Below are 18,280 nucleotides of genomic sequence, written 5' to 3'. Positions count from 1 at the left end.
TTGGGCTTCTGCACAGGTGCCCAGCTGCTGTCCTTTATCTCAGGGTTTTGTGAGGATCTTTGCAGCAGTTCCTCATGTGCTATATGTTTTTTTTTTTTTTGTCTGTGGGGACCTAATTACAGTGCCTGGATGGTTTCTCTGATCCGTGCACCTGCTGCATCTGATAACCCACTCAGTGACAGATGTCTGGACACTAGACAAGATGCATCTCACTTTGCACATTGACTATGAACCCAAAGGATTCAGGATTCAGTGCAAATCAAAGCTTTGCAATTTGAATCCTTGTTCCAGGTTTACAGGAAGAATTGGAAAATGTTGTAAGATTATACAGACTTATTTATTAATCATGTATGTTAGAACAACAGCTTCCCTTTATCATGTTCTGTGTGCCACGTATCATCTTAGGTCCTGTACGTGTATTCTTTAACTTCATCCTCACAGACCCTCTTGTAACCAGCATATTTCTCTTCATTTGTCAAGAGAAGCAAAGTGAGGCTTTGAGAAGTAACATCATTGGCTTCAGGTAATGCGGCCAGTAGGTGCTAGGGCTGGGTTAAACCCACACTTGTCTGACAACGAGCTCATGTCTTTCACACTGTTGAACACTGCCAATTCCTTTCATTTATTCATTCATTCATTCATTCATTCGCCAACCAGACACTGGAGGACACCTACAGGGGGCCAGGTATGGGATTTCAAAGACACAATCTTATTTGAGCGTATCTACAATTGGACACTTTTTGTGACTTCTGGTTTGGAAATGTGGATTGTCTAGGCTTCTGCTATGCCCAAGGAGCAAATCAACATCAACAGGTGTGTCAGAAGGTATCCTGCCCCGCCCTCCAGTCCCCTTACCATCTCCGGTTTTGCTTGAGCTGGGGGGTTCAGGTGTACTCAGAGGCCTCAGGGGAATAATAATCTCATCAACATTAACCCCTTCCTCCATGTGCTTCTCGGAAACGTGGGAGAGGAGTTCCGACTGATTTGGTGAGAAAAGGTTACAACATTTACACATAAAGATGGCCGTGTTTTCTGTAAGGAAAAAAAAAGGAAAATGTTATTTCATCTCCACATAAACAATTATTACTTCCAATTGCCAAAGAAAATACCAAAAGCTGCCCTTCTGAGCCATCACCAGCCTCTACCAGATTGTGTCCCTCTGGCAGTCACCTCCACGGCAGGCCACTCACTTTCATCTTCAGGGAATTCCAGGGGCCAGAAAGTTCTTTATTCAGTATCTCAACCCTCAGTCCTTCTGGAGAGTATCTAATACAAACCTCCTCGCTACCCAAATCTACTCATCAGCCCAGATTCTGGGATAAGTACAGCCAAGTAAAAAACAAATATGCAACTTGAAAAACTAAATCCTACCCCTCAAATGAATGAACTGCACACTGATGGCAATTAAGGAGTCTTGCTAGACTCTCTCAAATTAGATGCAAGGAAAAACTGACCACAATAGCATTTCTCAAGAGGCAAGCACCTTTCAATCAAACGATGGGAAGCTCTTGCCTCTTTAAAGCCACTGAATTCCTATTTAAAGCATTCTCATTATTCAAAAAATGTACCAATAGTTCATTATGTTCATCTCATTATGATAAGACAGGGAGACATAATGAGGGAAATAAAACACTCACTTTTTAGACTGATAAAATAAAGATATATAACAAAACATTAAATTCAGGATACAATAACAATTAAAAGCCAGATCTTTGTAGTATTAGACTGAAAGGAAGTGGCTTTGTCCACTGAAAAGGACAATGGCTCTGGAGCCAAAAGGCCCAGGTTAAATTCCCAACTCATCCCTAAATGCTGGAAAGCTGCGGACCTCAGAGAAGCAGTCATCTGTCAGTTGCTGGAATCCATAGGAACTTTGGGGATAGAACATGCCTATTCAGCAGCAAGAACCCAGCGGGCACTCAGAAAGCACAACACTGACTCGGCGCAACTCTGCACCCATGGTGTGTCCTCGTCCAGCATCTGGACAGCTGGCAAGCCACACCCGGCTCCCCTCAGAATCCCCCTCACCAGCCTCCTGGGGATTCTCAACGCTGCCTGGAAGTCACATGCAACTTCTACGCCATTTACTGCCTAGCGATGCTGGACAAATACATGGCAATCATACGAGCTCTGTGCTCCCTGGTGATGGTGAGCAAGTATCTCATCCTCCTCGCTCCTCACTCTCAACAGCGGACCTTGCTTCATATCTCACTGGAAGCATCCAGAAAACAACTGCCCTTGCCACCCCTTTCAGCCCACCTGCATCTTCAGCTGTCTCCCCACCTTGCTCCTGCTGGCGTGAGGGTGGGCATAATGAGGGAGACACGAGGTGTGCGGGTGAGGGCAGTGGCCCATCCCAGAGCAGAGCTATCACATCTCTGATATTGTCTGGAATTGCTGGTTCATGGAGATACTAAAAGCAGACAAACACTTCAATTATGTGATCATTACTTTCAAATTCTCTAAAGATAGTGCATCCCTGATTGCCTGCACCCAGGAAGATGCTCCCACAGCCCTGCATGGGAAGGTTACTAGACAAAGGGTACATGATGGCTTGTGTGTGCAGAACCCACTCTCTCTGATAATCATTCTCCAGGTCATCAATTCTTCCCTCTGTACTAGATCTTTCCACTGGCCTATAAGCGTACTCTTATTCTCCCATCTCAAAACGAAAACATCGGCCGGGCACGGTGGCTCACAGTGGCCTGTAATCCCAGCACTTTGGGAGTTCGAGCCAGGTGGATCACGAGGTCACGAGTTTGAGACCACCCTGGCTAACACGGTGAAACCCTGTTTCTACTAAAAATACAAAAAATTAGCCGGGCATGGTGGCAGGCGCCTGTAGTCCCAGCTACTCGGGAGGCTGAGGCAGGAGAATGGCATGAACCCGGGAGGCGGAGCTTGCAGTGAGCCGAGATCACGCCACTGCACTCCAGCCTGGGTGACAGAGCGAGACTCCGTCTCAGAAAAAAAAAAAAAAAAAAATCTCCTGATCCCCACTCTCCCACCCCATTTCTCTCCTCTTTACAGTAAAACTCTCCTACCAGAAATAAGGAGGAAAGGCAATAGGCCAACCCGGCCTTGCTGGTGTGAAGGTGGAGCCCTTGGAAGGCACTGGAGTCCCAGGAGCAAGACCCTCCCTGGATTCACAGAAAGACTTTCTCCGTGAACTAACAGGGAGGTAACGACCTAAGAGAATTCTTTTCTACCAACAACACATGAAATCAAAATTTAACAAAGCAGAACATCGCTTCATCAATGAAAATCTCTCACAGATACTGCCAATCGATATTGTTTTTTCCGGGAAACACTCTATTCCTAAGGAACCCAAAATGCTTCCCAAACAAGAAGAGATTAGAGTAATACATTTTTCTTTATAGGAGGCCACGTTGTTTTCAATGTGCTTCCTGCTACTCCTACAATAACCCAGTGATTTAGGCAGAAAAGGGTTTGCAATCCCTGGTCCATGGCGGAGGAAACTGAGGCTGAAAGAGGAAAAGCAACTTGCTCAAGTCATCATGGGCAAGAGGCAGGGACCAGATTCTCTCCTACCTGCATTTGACACGAGTTACGTTTGGCTACAGCCCATGAGCTGAGTTTCTCCAAGTTATAGCTAAAATACTTAAGACTCTACACCCAGCAACATCTGCAATAAAACTCATTACAGCAAAGAGCATAATCCCCAAAGCACATATCAACTTCAGATGTGTTCATTTCAGCATTCATTGAGCAGTAACCACAGGTGGGCCCCACCCCAGACACTGCAGACAGAGATGAATCGGGCATGAGGTCCAGGCCCTGCCACAAGAGGAGGCCACCATCTCACTGGAGAGACAGACATGCCACAGAACAATCTCATGTAATGGTTTTTACTGAAATTATTTCCCAATACCTGTAAGTATTCTTGGTTCCTAGGATGCTCTCAGGAAAATGGGACTTCTGTGACATGTAACAGAGCTGAACTTCTGGGGACCACAGGGCTATTACAAGGGGTCTCCTAGTTCAAAGGCACACCAAGCACTGCCTAGAGATTACATAAATAAAACTATTTTGCATTTGTATATGAGAAAGTGTTGGAGACTACCAGAAATAAACTACTGCTTGGCTGTTCCACACCACCTAAGGCCTGAGGACCCTGGGTGGCACCTGGCCTTGGCCATCTGTTATGAATTTGCGTAACAGATGTGTCTGTGTGCTCAGCTCTCTCAAGCAGGGAGACTGGACCTGGAGCTCCCGAGGTAGAGGCAGAGACAAACACGGGAACCTGGAACAACTCTCACATAACAGAAGGCTCCGCCATGTGACGTGGGCCATGAGAGTGGGGTGGATCCCGATCTGGACAGGCTGCCATGGACAGGAGAGGCTTCTCAGCTGAGGGACAACCAGAGCTCAGTGCTGCAGGACAGTGAAACTCCAGGAAGGGTGTGTGGGCAGGAGACATGCAGGCTCAGGGAGGAAATACACGGAGTGCCATGGAGGCAGGAGGAAGGGAAAGGAGTGGATCTGCTGACAACACAGGGACAGAGTTCCCCAGCACAGTCACTGAGCAGGCACTGGCAGCTCCTGAGAGAACCAGGAGTCCACCAGCAGAGCAAAGGCAAGGAGAAACCGTGTCTGAAGGGGCTGGCCCCGAAGGAGAGGCCCCACGTGCCTGAGCTGCGCCAGTTCCCCTGCGTGTCCATACCCTGGACGCAGCATGGCCCCATCACATGGCTCCCCCTAGAATGTGAGGTCACTGGAAACAGCATCTGGCTAGCCTTGGACACCTCAGTACACATGGAGGACAGCAAGTGGCTATGGCGGAATGAGGGAGGGAGAAGGAAGGAGTACATCCACCCAAGACGGGTGGGACTGACACCAAAGAGCCTGTCCGGAGATGAGAGCAGAGATGATGGCCTGAGACACAGGTCTGCAGAGGAGTCAGGCCAAGCACTGACTAGAGACCATCACTGACTAGACACGGCCAACAACAGAGACAGGGGAGGCAGATGTGCCCCCAAGGGAGCAAGGACAGGTCTGATGGGCAGGATCAAGTGGTTTGGGCAGGATGTCAGCATGCAGATGCCTACTAGGAGAAGGCAGCACAAGACAGGGTGGGGTTCAGCTACAGTGGGGCAGAGAAATGGGGTCAGCACCCAAGGAGGAGCATCAAGCCTAAAGATGGAAAGTGTCAAGAAGCCAAATCCTTCCAAAGGCCCTGGCTCAGTCCATCCGAGTAGCTATCACAAAATGCCACATTTTGTGGCTTATTAACAGAATTGTATTTCTCACAGTTCTGGAGGCTGGGAAGTCTGAGATAGAGGCACGGGCAGAATCAATGCCTGGCGAGGGCCACTTCCTGGTTCAAAGCTGGTGCCTTCTTGCTGTGTCGTCACATGGTGGAAAGGGCAAGGTAGCTCTTTGGGGTTTCTTTCATAAAGGCACGAATTCCATTCACAAGGGCCCCACCCTCATGACCTGACCACCTCCCAAAGGCCCCACCTGCTAGGCCATCACATTGGAGGGTAGGTTTTGATCTATGAATTTTAGGGGGAAACAAACATTCAGCTCATAGCAAGCAACAAACAGAAGACCGAGTCCTTAGTGACAGAGAAAGCCCTTAGGGAGAAGGTGGAAGAGAAGAGGGGCTGCTCCTGAAAAACGCAGCAAGAATGGGGAGGGCAGGCACTGGATCCAGCCATGAGGAAGATACTGGTAACCTCAGAAAGTGAGATTTCCCTAACATGGCCACAGAGACGCCCAAGGTGGCTGAGATCAAGGCAGGGATGTTCAGAAAGCAGGCACCCTCATCAGGCCTGGGGAAGGTTTGCTCTAACAAAAGGAAGCATCCTTTGGCCGTCTGGGTGACAATGGTCACCGCCAAGCACTGGCTACACTGGACAAATGACTTTTACCAGCTGACAATCTTCCAAGCCTTTGAGTAAAAGGCCAGCATCATATTTAAATTACAAAATAAAAAGAGGTCTGGTCAGCAGGGAGGAGAGCGGGCAGAGAGAGTGTGCAGAGAGCATGTAAAAAGGCCAGTGGGGAGGCAGCTCAGTGTGTCCTAAGCCTCCACATCTCTCTGGCCTGCAAGGCAGCCTCTTTTGGGTCATCTGCCCACAGAGGACTGCTCAGAGTTTTCCCGGGGGTGTGGCTTTCGGGACCAGCCCAATGCCCAAGACCGCTTCTCCCTACAAAGCTGCTCTGCAGCAGACACACACGCACAGACATGCATAAGGGTGGTAGAGGCTGCTGCTCTCATGAACCAATACTGCCATGGCAAAGGGGTCCAGAGCCTCAAAGACACTCGCTCATAACTTCTGACCAGTGGTTTTCCTCCTTGAGATCCTGCCTTCGTGATCATCCAAAATGAGAACAGGGATTGTGCACTAAGATACTCAACACACAAGTATTTATAATAGCAAGTTCCCAGAAGCGATCGAAGTGCTCAGCAGTGGACAAATCCTGACACTCACAAAACAAATTATGATACAGCCACTGAAAATCGTATTTCAAAGAATACTGAATGGCACGGGGAAACACTCATAATGAACACTAAGTTTTAAAGAATGGAATACTCAGCTATTTGGTATGAATACAATTTTTTTATTAATGGATAGATATTATTTATGAATAGATGGAAGGAAGAAGAGCTGGCCAGGATGAAAGGAAATACACCAAAATTTTCACTGTGAAACTTTTTTAAAAAATAACTTCTGCCTGTAATCCCAGCACTTTGGGAAGGCAAGGTGGGCAGATCACGAGGTGAGGAGTTCGAAACCAGCCTGGCCAAGATGGCAAAACCCCGTCTCTACTAAAAATACAAAAAATTAGCTGGATGTGGTGGCGTGCACCTATAATCCCAGCTACTCGAGAGGCTGAGGCAGGAGAATTGCTTGAACCTGGGAGGTGGAGGATGTAGTGAGCTGAGATCGTGTCACTGTACTCCAGCCTGGGTGACAGAGCAAGACTCTGTCTCAAAATAATAATAATAATTAATAATAACATCTGTATTTTCTACAATGAGTCTAAATAACATTTAAAAATCAGAAAGACTGCTAGGCCTTCTAAAAACAAGGTGAAGGATAACACAGCAGATCCAACACGGTTCAGGAGGATCCACTCTAAGCTGCTCAGGCAAGGATGGTGTCTTATTCAAGTCCAGGCAAGGATGGCATCTTATTCAAGTCCATGTCCCCAGCCTGGCACATGATAGGTGTTCAACTAATGAGGAAGCTGAGTCGCACACTGCAAATCATAAAGACCATGAGCAGAGGAAAGGGGAAAGCCTTGGCTGAGGTGCCTGGGAAATTACGGGAGAAGGCACTTGAATGGATCTTGAAAGGCAGCCAGACCTGCACAGGAGGTCACGGGAGGGGCTCCCAGACTCCAGAGTGCATCAGGCATGGGCTCTAACCCCGACCCCACCCCACCCCTACGAACACTTCCTCATTCAATGCCCCACCTCTCTGTTGGCCAGCCCATGATCCCCATTCTACAATACAGGATGGAGGGTCAGAGGAGCTGGCCTCCCCTCAGCCAGGGAAGCGCAGCGGCAAGCAGAACCGGGATCTCCCTGACCCAGGCCCAGGGCTCCACAGGGCTACATGGCCTGTGCAGGGTCAGCGCCAGTAAAGAACATATGGCCACACAGAGCCCACGAGACCACAAAAACTCCCCAAGGGAGCAGGGGTCTTGGTCACAGGGCTGGTCCTGACAGCCAGGCTCCCCAGGGGGCGCTCTGTGTTGCTCCTACCATTGCAATCTCAAATTTAAAAGCAGCCTGTTCCAAAAGCCCAGAGCAGAGAGCACGGTGCACCCTTTCCAACAGAACCTATGAGTGCCTCCCAGGCCTCCCACAGGGAGGACAGCTGCACTCACTGGGGACGTTCATAAAGCCGCATATAAACGGCAAAATGCCAAAGCACACAGAGAGGGCGTGGGGTCAGGCTGCATCCCCCAAATATTAAGAATTGTTAATCCACCAAAATAACAACAAAGGAGGCACTTTTGTTTTCTATAGTGGACTAATATGAAAAAAATATTATCTTGCACCCTGAAATATACTCATAATTATGTTGTCAGCTAATCCTGATGAAGATGCTATAATTTGGATGCATTTTTAGGTCCAATTACTGTGCACTCAACCTTATGAAAAGAATTCAAAGGGAAAATGACATATTCAGCACAAAGAAAATCACGAAAGTTCAGGGTTTGAGCATTCAATTCCTACTAATTCAATTCCAGGTTTTAGCCAGCTACGCTGTACCATTAAAGTGGAAAATCCTAAAATAACTGTACTAATAAGTCCTCATTTCTGATCTCTGATTTGTAAACATTCCCAGCCAAGAACAGCCAGGTCCTGTCTGCAACCTCTGACCCCCCTGCCTGCTCTGGGACCCTGGGACAAACAAGGTGTTTTGACCCAACTCCTTCCAGAAGGCAGCTGTGAACTGGAATATGAATTCATAGGCCCCGAGGTGGAGACTGAGTCCCTTGCACTGGGAAGGTTCCTGGATGCAGCAGAAGGTGGCCGGTGCTCTAGCCATGGGCCGCAGACATGATCAGCTGAAGCTGGCCTGCTCTGAGGGACCCCTCCCCAACTTTCAGGCCCTCAAGGAAAGGGGTGATGAGGGTCAGTTGGGCCTTGAGCTGGAGTCACAGATGCTCACAGCCAGCTCACATCCAGCCAGCTCACAGGATGCTCTGGCACCCTGCACACGAGGCAGAGTGTCCTCCTCCTGCTGCTGCTGTCCTCTGTACATCCACCTGGCGGGAGTCTCAAGGGCAGGATGAGTGGAACAAGACAGGGTTCAGGCATTATGGGGTCCCCCACCAGCCCTTACACCAGCTTTTAATATTTCCATTATTGTTCATTATAAAAGGTACATAGGAGTACATGTTGATGGTAACAGTAAACAAAACAGCAGTCTATAGAATACAGACAACCCCCGAGCATCCCCTCTGAGAGTCAGAGCATCACTGAGCACAGTGTGGTGCCTACATCCTTCCAGACCTTCTGCTGTGCATCATAGACAGAGAGAGATGGACAGGAACAGGGACGAATATCACCTTCATAGCAACAAAACCTTGTACAAACCCTTCCCCACGGGGGTCCCCAGAGCCCTGTGCCCCTCCATACCCCTCTGCCTCCCTTGAGGTCCTGCAGGCTGGGCTTGACACAGAAGGACAGCAGAGGAGATCACTGGTATTGTTGAGGGTCTCAGGGGCCCCAAGTAAAAACTCAAAATACACTACCCAGCAGTGAACAGAGCACCCCTTCCCATTCCCAGCTGGGCTAGTGGCACAGAAGGCCCAGTACAGAGCCAAGACGTTCACCAGCATTCAGCAGTAATGAAGCTATCCCTGCACACTGAAGTGTCACTGGAGGCCCCATGGAGGGTAGTACTAAGGCACCCTTGCCCCTTCTAGCTAGGATTGATATCAGCAGCAGAGGTCCAGCTGGGAGCCTGAACTCCCACCCCCATCCACCAGTAATGAGGTGCACTTTTCTACAGGCATCAAAGAGACTGAGTGGGGAACCTGAACTTCCACCCCACACTGGCAGTAATAAGGCAGTACCCCCTCGTCCCCACCAGAGCAGTGTCAGATGGAGCCTGCTAAAACCGAAGATTTAAATAAGATCCAGACCTTCGTAACATAATATCGAAAATGCCCAAGATTCGATTAAAAATCATTCCTCATGATTTTCCAAGACCAGGAAAATATCAATTGTAATGAGAAAAAACAATTAACAGACACCAATACTAGGTGGCACAGATGTCAGAATTAACTGATAAGAACTCAAAGTAGCCATCACAAAAATGCCTTCATGATAAAGGACAAGCCTCTCTACAACAAGCAAAAAAACACTGCATCTCAGAAAAGAAATCAGAGATATAAAGAAAACCCAAATGAAAATTTTAGAACAGAAAAATACAGCAACAACAAAACTTTCAATGGATGGGCTCAAAGCAGAATGAAAAGGAGAGAAAAATAACAAAGAAAAGAGATTGAAAAAGAAAAGAACAGAGCCCCCAAGGACCTGTGGGACTATCACAAAAGATTAACATTTGTGACATGAGTCCCAAAAAAAGAAAAAGAGAATAGAACTGGGCAAGTATTCAAAGAAATTACAGCTGAAAACTTCCCAAATTTGACAAAAGATATAAATCCACTAATTCAAGAAGCTGAGCAAACCCCAGACAGGATAAATCCAAAAAAATCCATGCCAAGTACAGCCATAAAAAAGAATGAGTTCGTGTCCTTTGAAGGGACATGGATGAAGCTGGAAACCATCATTATCAGCAAACTAACCACGAACAGAAAACTAAATACCACATGTTCTCACTCATAAGTGGGAGTTGAACAATGAGAACACATGGACACAGGGAGGGGAACATCACACACTGGGGCCTGTTGGGGGCTGGGGGGGAAGGGGAAGGAGAACATTAGGACAAACAGCTAATGCATGCTGGGCTTAAAACATAGATGACAGGTTGACAGGTGCAGCAATCCACCGGGGCACATATATACCTACATAACAAACCTTCACGTTCTGCACAAGTATCCAAGAACTTAAAGTAAAATAATTTAAAAAAAGAAATCCATGCCAAGACACATCATAATCAAATCTCTGAAAACTAAAGACAAAATGTAAAAGTAACAAGAAAAAAAGTCTACAGAGGAAAATTATGTGAATGACAGCAGATTTATCATCAGATACAATGGAACCCAGAAGGAAATGGCACAGCATTTTCAAATGTTAAAAGAAAAGAACTGTCCGCCTAAAATTCCATGTCCAGTGAAAATACCCTTCAGGAATGGAGGGGAAATCAAGACATTCTCAAAGGAAGAAAAATTGGCGTAATTTGTCACCAGTAGATATCACCTAATAGAATGGCTACAGGAAGTTTCCTAAACGGGAAAAAAAATATAAAAACAATAAATCTTAGAACATCAAAAAGAAAGAAAGAAGAAAGGAAAGTATAAAAATATGAGTAAATACACCAGACTTTCCTCTTAGGTTTTCTAAATTATGTTTGACAGTTGAAACAAAAAGTCTATCTCTGTGGGAAGTAGTTCTCAATGTATGCAGAAGAAATACTTACAACAATTATACCATGAATGAGGGAGGGGGTCCTCTCAAACTTCTGCTCTGAGATGTTGATAAAGAACCTTCATAACTTGACTATCAACCCTTGTACTGAATTCCCTTCCCTTCTACCACAGGTTCACCCCAACAATAGGATATAAGAGCAACGATCCTCAAGTAAATCAGAGATGACTTGCTTTACAAGAAGAGAGGAGTAAAAACATTGCTATCTATGCAGAAAGAAAGAATGGCAAAATTGAGACACCCATTACTCAGCATAGTCCCTAGGCTTGAAAGAGAACTAACAAACACTCGGCTTAAGGGACGTCAGAATGAACGAAGAAGTGAACCACTCCAATGTTGCTGCAGTTTCCGCATATTTAACAGATAGGATCCTTCTGGGAATGCTAGAATCAGGGATTATGACACCAAGTCACTTCAGCCTTAAACCTTATTCTTGTGCTTTTCTTTCTTGCTGGTAATTTTACATAAAAGGATATATAGCTAGAATAGACTATATACCAATAATTTTGATAATGAATTCTATGATGTGTTTTGTCTTCTTGTATCTTTTTTCCTTCCTACCATGATACCAGTAATTTATAAGTGATCCGTGTAGTTTAAATGTATTTGAATAACCTCAGTATATTTTAGCTCTACTCACTGATTTGACCTAAAAAAGCACCAAAAGGACATAAGTATTCCCATGTATTTTAGAAGCCTAAAGTCAGTGACAGGAAACCCAACATCAAGAATTTGAACCAGGCCAGGCACAGTGGCTCACACCTGTAATCCCAGCACTTTGGGAGGCCGAGGCAGGCAGATCACCTGAGGTCAAGAGTTCAAGACCAGCCTGGCCAAATGGTGAAACCCCGTCTCTACTAAAAATAGGAAAAACTAAGGTAGCTGGCAAGATGGCCGAATAGGAACAGCTTCAGTCTGCAGCTCCCAGTGAGATCAAAGCAGAAGGCAGGTAATTCCTGCATTTCCAACTGAGGTACCCAGTTCATCTCATTGGGTCTGGCTGGATAGTGGGTGCAGCCCACAGAGAGTGAGCCAAAGTAGGGTGTGGCATCGCCTCACTGGAAAGTGCAAAGGTCAGGAGATTTTCCCTTTTCTAGCCAAGGGAAGCCGTGAGAGACTGTACCGGGAAGAACAGTGCATTCCAGCCCAGGTACTGCGCTTTTCCCATGGTCTTTGCAATTGGCAGACCCAGAGATTGTCTCCAGTGCCTGGTTCGGCAGGTCCCACCCCCAGAGCCCAGCAAGCTAAGATCCACTGGCTTGAAATTCTGGCTTGAAATTCTCACAGTCTGAGGTCGACCTGGGACACTAGAGCTTGGTGGGGAAAGGGGCATCGCCATTGCTGAGGCCTGAGTAGGCAGTTTTACCCTCACGGTGTAAACAAAGCTGCCAGGAAGTCTGAACTGGATGGACCCCACCACAGCTCCCTGGGACAGAGCACCTGGGGGAAGGGGCAGCTGCAGGTGGAGCCTCAGCAGACTTAAACCTCCCTGCCTGACAGCTCTGAAGAGAGAAGCGGTTCTCACAGCACAGTGTTTGAGCTCTGATAATGGACAGACTGCCTCCTCAAGGGGGTCCCTGACCCACCGTGTATCCAGACTGGGACACACCTCCCAGTAGGAGTCAACAGACACCTCATACAGCAGAGCTCTGGCTGGCATCTGGCAGCTTCCCCTCTGGGACAAAGCTTCCAGAAGTAAGAACAGGCAGCACTCTTTGTTGTTCTGCAGCCTCTGCTGGTGATACCAAGGCAAACAGGGTCTGGAGTGGACCTCCAGCAAACTCCAGTAGACCTGCAGCAGAGGGGCCTGTTAGAAGGAAAACTAACAAACAGAAAGGAATAGTATCAACATCACCAACATCAAAGACCAAAGGTAGATAAACCCACAAAGATGGGGAGAAACCAGCGCAAAAAGGCTGAAAATTCCAAAAACCAGAACACCTCTTCTCCAAAGGATCACAACTCCTGGCCAGCAAAGGAACAAAACTGGATGGAGAATGAGTTTGACAAATTGACAGAAGTAGGCTTCAGAAGGTGGGTACTAACAAACTCCTCCGAGCTAAAGGAGCATGTTCTAACCCAATGCAAGGAAGCTAAGAACCTGAAAAAAAGGTTAGACAAATTCCTAACAAGAATAACCAGCTTACAGAAGAACATAAATGGCCTGATGGAGCCGAAAAACACAGCATGAAAATTTCATGAAGCATACACAAGTATCAATGGCCAAATCAATCAAGCAGAAGAAAGGGTATTAGAAATTGAAGATTAACTCAATGAAATAAAGCAAGAAGACAAGATTAGAGAAAAAAGAGTGAAAAGAAGTGAACAAAGCCTCCAAGAAATACGGCACTATGTGAAAAAACCAAATCTACGTTTGATTGTTGTACTTGAAAGTGATAGGGAGAATGGAACCAAGTTGGAAAACACTCTTCAGGATATTATCCAGGAGAACTTCCCAATCTAGCAAAGCAGGCCAACATTCAAATTCAGGAAATACAGAGACCACCACAAGAATATTCCTTGAGATGAGCAACCTCAAGACACATAATCGTCAGATTTACCAAGGTTGAAATAAAGGAAAAAATGTTAAAGGCAGCCAGAGAGAAAGGCTGGGTTACCCACAAAGGGAAGCCCATCAGACTAACAGTGGATCTCTCAGCAGAAACCCTACAAGCCGGAAGAAAGTGGGGGCCAATATTCAACATTCTTAAAGAAAAGAATTTTCAACCCAGAATTTCAAATCCAACCAAACTAAGCTTCATAAGTGAAGGAGAAATAAAAGCCTTTACAGACAAGCAAATGCTTAGAGATTTTGTCACCACCAGGCCTGCCTTACAAGAGCTCCTGAAGGAAGCACTAAACATGGAAAGGAACAACCGGTACCAGCCACTGCAGAAACATGCCAATTTGTAAAGACCAAAGACTATGAAGAAACTGCATCAACTAATGGGCAAAATAACCAGCTGGCATCATATGACAGGATCAAATTCACACATAACAATATTAACCTCAAATGTAAATGGGCTAAATGCCCCAATTAAAAGGCACAGACGGGCAAATTAGATAGAGTCAAGACCCATCAGTGTGCTGTATTCAGGAGACCCATTTCATGTGCAAAGACACACATAGGCTCAAAATAAAGGGATGGAGGAAGACCTACCAAGCAAATGGGAAACAAAAAAAAGCAGGGGTTGCAATCCTATTCTCTGATAAAACAGACTTTAAACCAACAAAGATCAAAAGAGACAAAGAAGGCCATTACATAATGGTAAAGGGATCAACACAACAAGAATAGCTAACTATCCTAAATATATATGCATCCAACACAGGAGCAAGCAGATTCATAAAACAACTTCTTAAAGACCTACAAAGAGACTTAGACTCCAACACAATAACAGTGGGAGACTTTAACACCCCATTGTCAATATTAGACAAATCAATGAGACAGAAAATGAACAAGAATATCCAGGACTTGAGCTCAGCTCTGGACTAAGCGGACCTAATAGACATCTACAGAACTCTCCACCCCAAATCAACAGAATAAACATTCTTCTCAGCACCACACTGCACTTATTCTAAAACTGACCACATAATTAGGAGTAAAACACTCCTCAGCCAATGCAAAAGAACGGAAATTATAACAGTCTCCCAGACCACAATGCAATGAAATTAGAACTCAAGATTAATAAACTCACTCAAAACCACACAACTACATGGAAACTTAACAACCTGCACCTGAATGACTACTGGGTAAATAATGAAATAAAGGCAGATACAAAGATGTTCTTTGAAACAAGTGAGAACAAAGACACAACGTACCAGAATCTCTGGGACACATTTAAAGCAGTGTGTAGAGGGAAATTTATAGCACTAAATGCCCACAAGAAAAAGCAGGAGAGATCTAAAATTGACACCCTAACATCACAATTAAAAGAACTAGAGAAGCAAGAGCAAACAAATTCAAAAGCTAGCAGAAGACAAGAAATAACTAAGATCAGAGCAGAACTAAAGGAGACAGAGACACGAAAAACCCTTCAAAAAAAAATCAATGAATCCAGTAGCTGGTTTTTTTAAAAGATCGACAAAATAGATAGACTGCTAGCCAGATTAATAAAGAAGAAAAGAGAGAAGAAACAAATAGACACAATAAACAATGATAAAGGGGCTATCACTACTGATCCCACAGAAATACAAACTACCATCAGAAAATACTATAAACACCTCTAGGCAAATAAACTAGAAAGTCTAGAAGAAATGGACAAATTCCTGTACACATACATCCTCCCAAGACTAAACCAGGAAGAAGTCGAATCCCTGAATAGAACAATAACAAGTTCTGAAATTGAGGCAGTAATTAATAGCCTACCAACCAAAAAAATCCGGGACCAGATGGATTCACAGCCAAATTCTACTAGAGGTGCGAAGAGGAGCTAGTACCATTCCTTTTGAAACTATTCCAAACAATAGAAAAAGAGGGAATGCTCCCTAACTCATTTTATGAGGCCAGCATCATCCTGATACCAAAACCCAGCAGAGACACAACAACAACAACAAAATTTTAGGCCAATATCCCTGATGAACACTGAAAAATCCTCAATAAAATACTGGCAAACCAAATCCAGTAGCACATCAAAAAGCTTATTCACCACAATCAAGTTGGCTTCATCCCTGGGATGCAAGGCTAGTTCAACATACGTAAATAAATAAATGTAATCTATCACATTAACAGAACCAATGACAAAAACCACATGATTATCTCAACAGACACTGAAAAGGCCTTTGACAAAATTCAACAGCCCTTCATGCTAAAAACTCTCAATAAATTAGGTATCAATGGGACATATCTCGAAACAATAACAGCTATTTATGACAGACCCACAGCCAATATCATACTGAATGGGCAAAAACTGGAAGCATTCCCTTTGACAACTGGCACAAGACAAGGATGCCCTCTCTCACCTCTCCTATTCAACACAGTATTGGAAGCTCTGGCCAGGGCAATCAGGCAAGAGAAAGAAATAAAGGGTATTCAATTAGGAAAATAGGAAGTCAAATTGTCTCTGTTTGCAGATGACATGATTGTATATTTAGAAAACCACATTATCTCAGCCCCAAACCTCCTTAAGCTGATAAGCAACTTCAGCAAAGTCTCAGGATATAAAATGAATGTGCAAAAATCACAAGCATTCCTATACACCAATAACAGACAAAGAGCCAAATCATGAGTGAACTCCCATTCACAATTGCTACAAAGAGAATAAAATACCTAGGAATACAACTTACAAGGGATGTGAAGGACCTCTTCAAGGAGAACTACAAGCCACTGCTCAAGGAAGTAAGAGAGGACACAAACAAATGGAAAAATGCTCATGGATAGGAAGAATCAATATCGTGAAAACGGCCATAATGCCCAAAGTAATTTATAGATTCAATGCTATCCCCATCAAACTACCACTGACTTTCTTCACAGAATTGGAAAAAAACTACTTTAAATTTCATATGGAACCAAAAAAAGAGCCCTAATAGCCAAGACAATCCTAAGCAAAAAGAACAAAGCTGGGGGCATCATGCCACCTGATTTCAAACTATACTGCAAGGCTACAGTAACCAAAACAGCATGGTACTGGTACCAAAACAGATATATAGACCAATGGAACAGAACAGAGGCCTCAGAAATAACACCACACATCTACAACCATCTGATCTTTGACAAACCTGACAAAAACAAGCAATGGGGAAAGGATTCCCTATTTAATAAATGGTGTTGGGAAAACCGGCTATCCATCTGTGGAAAGCTGAAACTGGATCCCTTTCTTACACTTTATATAAAAATTAACTCAAGATAAATTAAAGACTTAAATGTAAGACCTAAAACCATAAAAATCCTAGAAGAAAATCTAGGCAATACCATTCAGGACATAGGCATGAGCAAAGACTGCATGAGTAAAAAACACCAAAAGCAATGGCAACAAAAGCCAAAATTGACAAATAGGATCTAATTAAACTAAAGAGCTTCTGCACAGCAAAAGAAACTATCATCAGAGTCAACAGGCAACCTACAGAATGGGAGAAAAATTTTGCAATCCGTCTGAAAAAGGGCTAATATTCAGAATCTACAAAGAACTTAAACAAATTTACAAGAAAAAAACAAACAACCCCATCAAAAAGTGAGTGAAGGATATGAACAGACACTTCTCAAAAGAAGATATTTATGCAGCCAACAAATGTGAAAAAAATGCTCATCACTGGTCATTAGAGAAATGCAAATCAAAACCACAGTGAGATATCATCTCACACCAGTTAGAATGGTGATCATTAAAAAGTCAGAAAACAACAGATGATGGAAAGGATGTGGAGAAACAGGAACGCTTTTATGCTGTTGGTGGGAGTGTAAATTAGTTCAACCATTGTGGAAGAGAGTGTGGAGATTCCTCAAAGATCTAGAACTAGAAATACCATTTGACCCAGCAATCCCATTACTGGGTATATACCCAAAGGATTACAAAACATTATACTGTAAAGACACATGCACACGTATGTTTATTACAGCACTGTTCACAGTAACAAAGACTTGGAACCAACCCAAATGCCCATCAATGATAGACTGGATAAAGAAAATGTGGCACCTATACACTATGGAATACTACACAGCCATAAAAAAGGATGAGTTCACGTCCTTTGCAGGGACATGGATGAAGCCAGAAACCATCATCCTCAGCAAACTAATACAAGAACAGAAAACCAAACACTGCATGTTCCCACCCATAAGTGGGAGTTGAACAATGAGAACACATGGACACAGGGAGGGGAACAGCACACGCCGGGGCCTGTCAGGGGTTGGGGGTGGGGGGAGGGACAGCATTAGGAGAAATACCTAATGTAGATAACAGGTTGACGGGTGCAGCAAACCACCATGGCACATGTATACCTATGAAACAAACCTGCACATTCTGTACATGTATCCCAGAACTTAAAGTCTAATTTAAAAAAAAAAAAAAAAAAAAAAAAAACAGAAAAAAAATTAGCCAGGGGAGGTAGCGTACACCTGTAGTCCCAGCTACTTGGTTGGCTGAGGCAGGAGAAGCGTTTGAAACCAGGAGGTGGAGGTTGCAGTGAGCCATGATCACGCCACTGCACTCCAGCCTGGGCAACAGAGTCAGACTCTGTCTCCAAAAAAAA

At 44.7% G+C, this 18,280-nt stretch overlaps 1 protein-coding gene across 14 annotated transcripts in view; it reads right to left on the bottom strand.

The window, feature by feature from the left end:
• Window positions 1-18,280, bottom strand: part of LOC105467301 (zinc finger and AT-hook domain containing) — a 344,890-nt gene that overhangs the window by 185,771 nt on the left and 140,839 nt on the right. For all 14 annotated transcript variants that reach the window (XR_011606714.1, XM_011716760.3, XM_011716759.3 and 11 more), the window contains one exon: window positions 856-1,032. Coding sequence is in view for 13 of the 14 variants with exons in the window: in XM_011716760.3 (XP_011715062.2) it covers window positions 856-1,032 (177 nt within the window). In the remaining variant the exon portion in view is untranslated. The remainder of the gene's footprint in view (window positions 1-855; window positions 1,033-18,280) is intronic.

This window comes from Macaca nemestrina, chromosome 8, assembly GCF_043159975.1.
Source record: "Macaca nemestrina isolate mMacNem1 chromosome 8, mMacNem.hap1, whole genome shotgun sequence".
In the NCBI taxonomy this organism is placed as follows: Eukaryota; Metazoa; Chordata; class Mammalia; order Primates; family Cercopithecidae; genus Macaca; species Macaca nemestrina.
The sequence above is the reverse complement of the archived record's forward strand: the minus strand, read 5'-3'. Positions and strand labels throughout refer to the sequence as shown.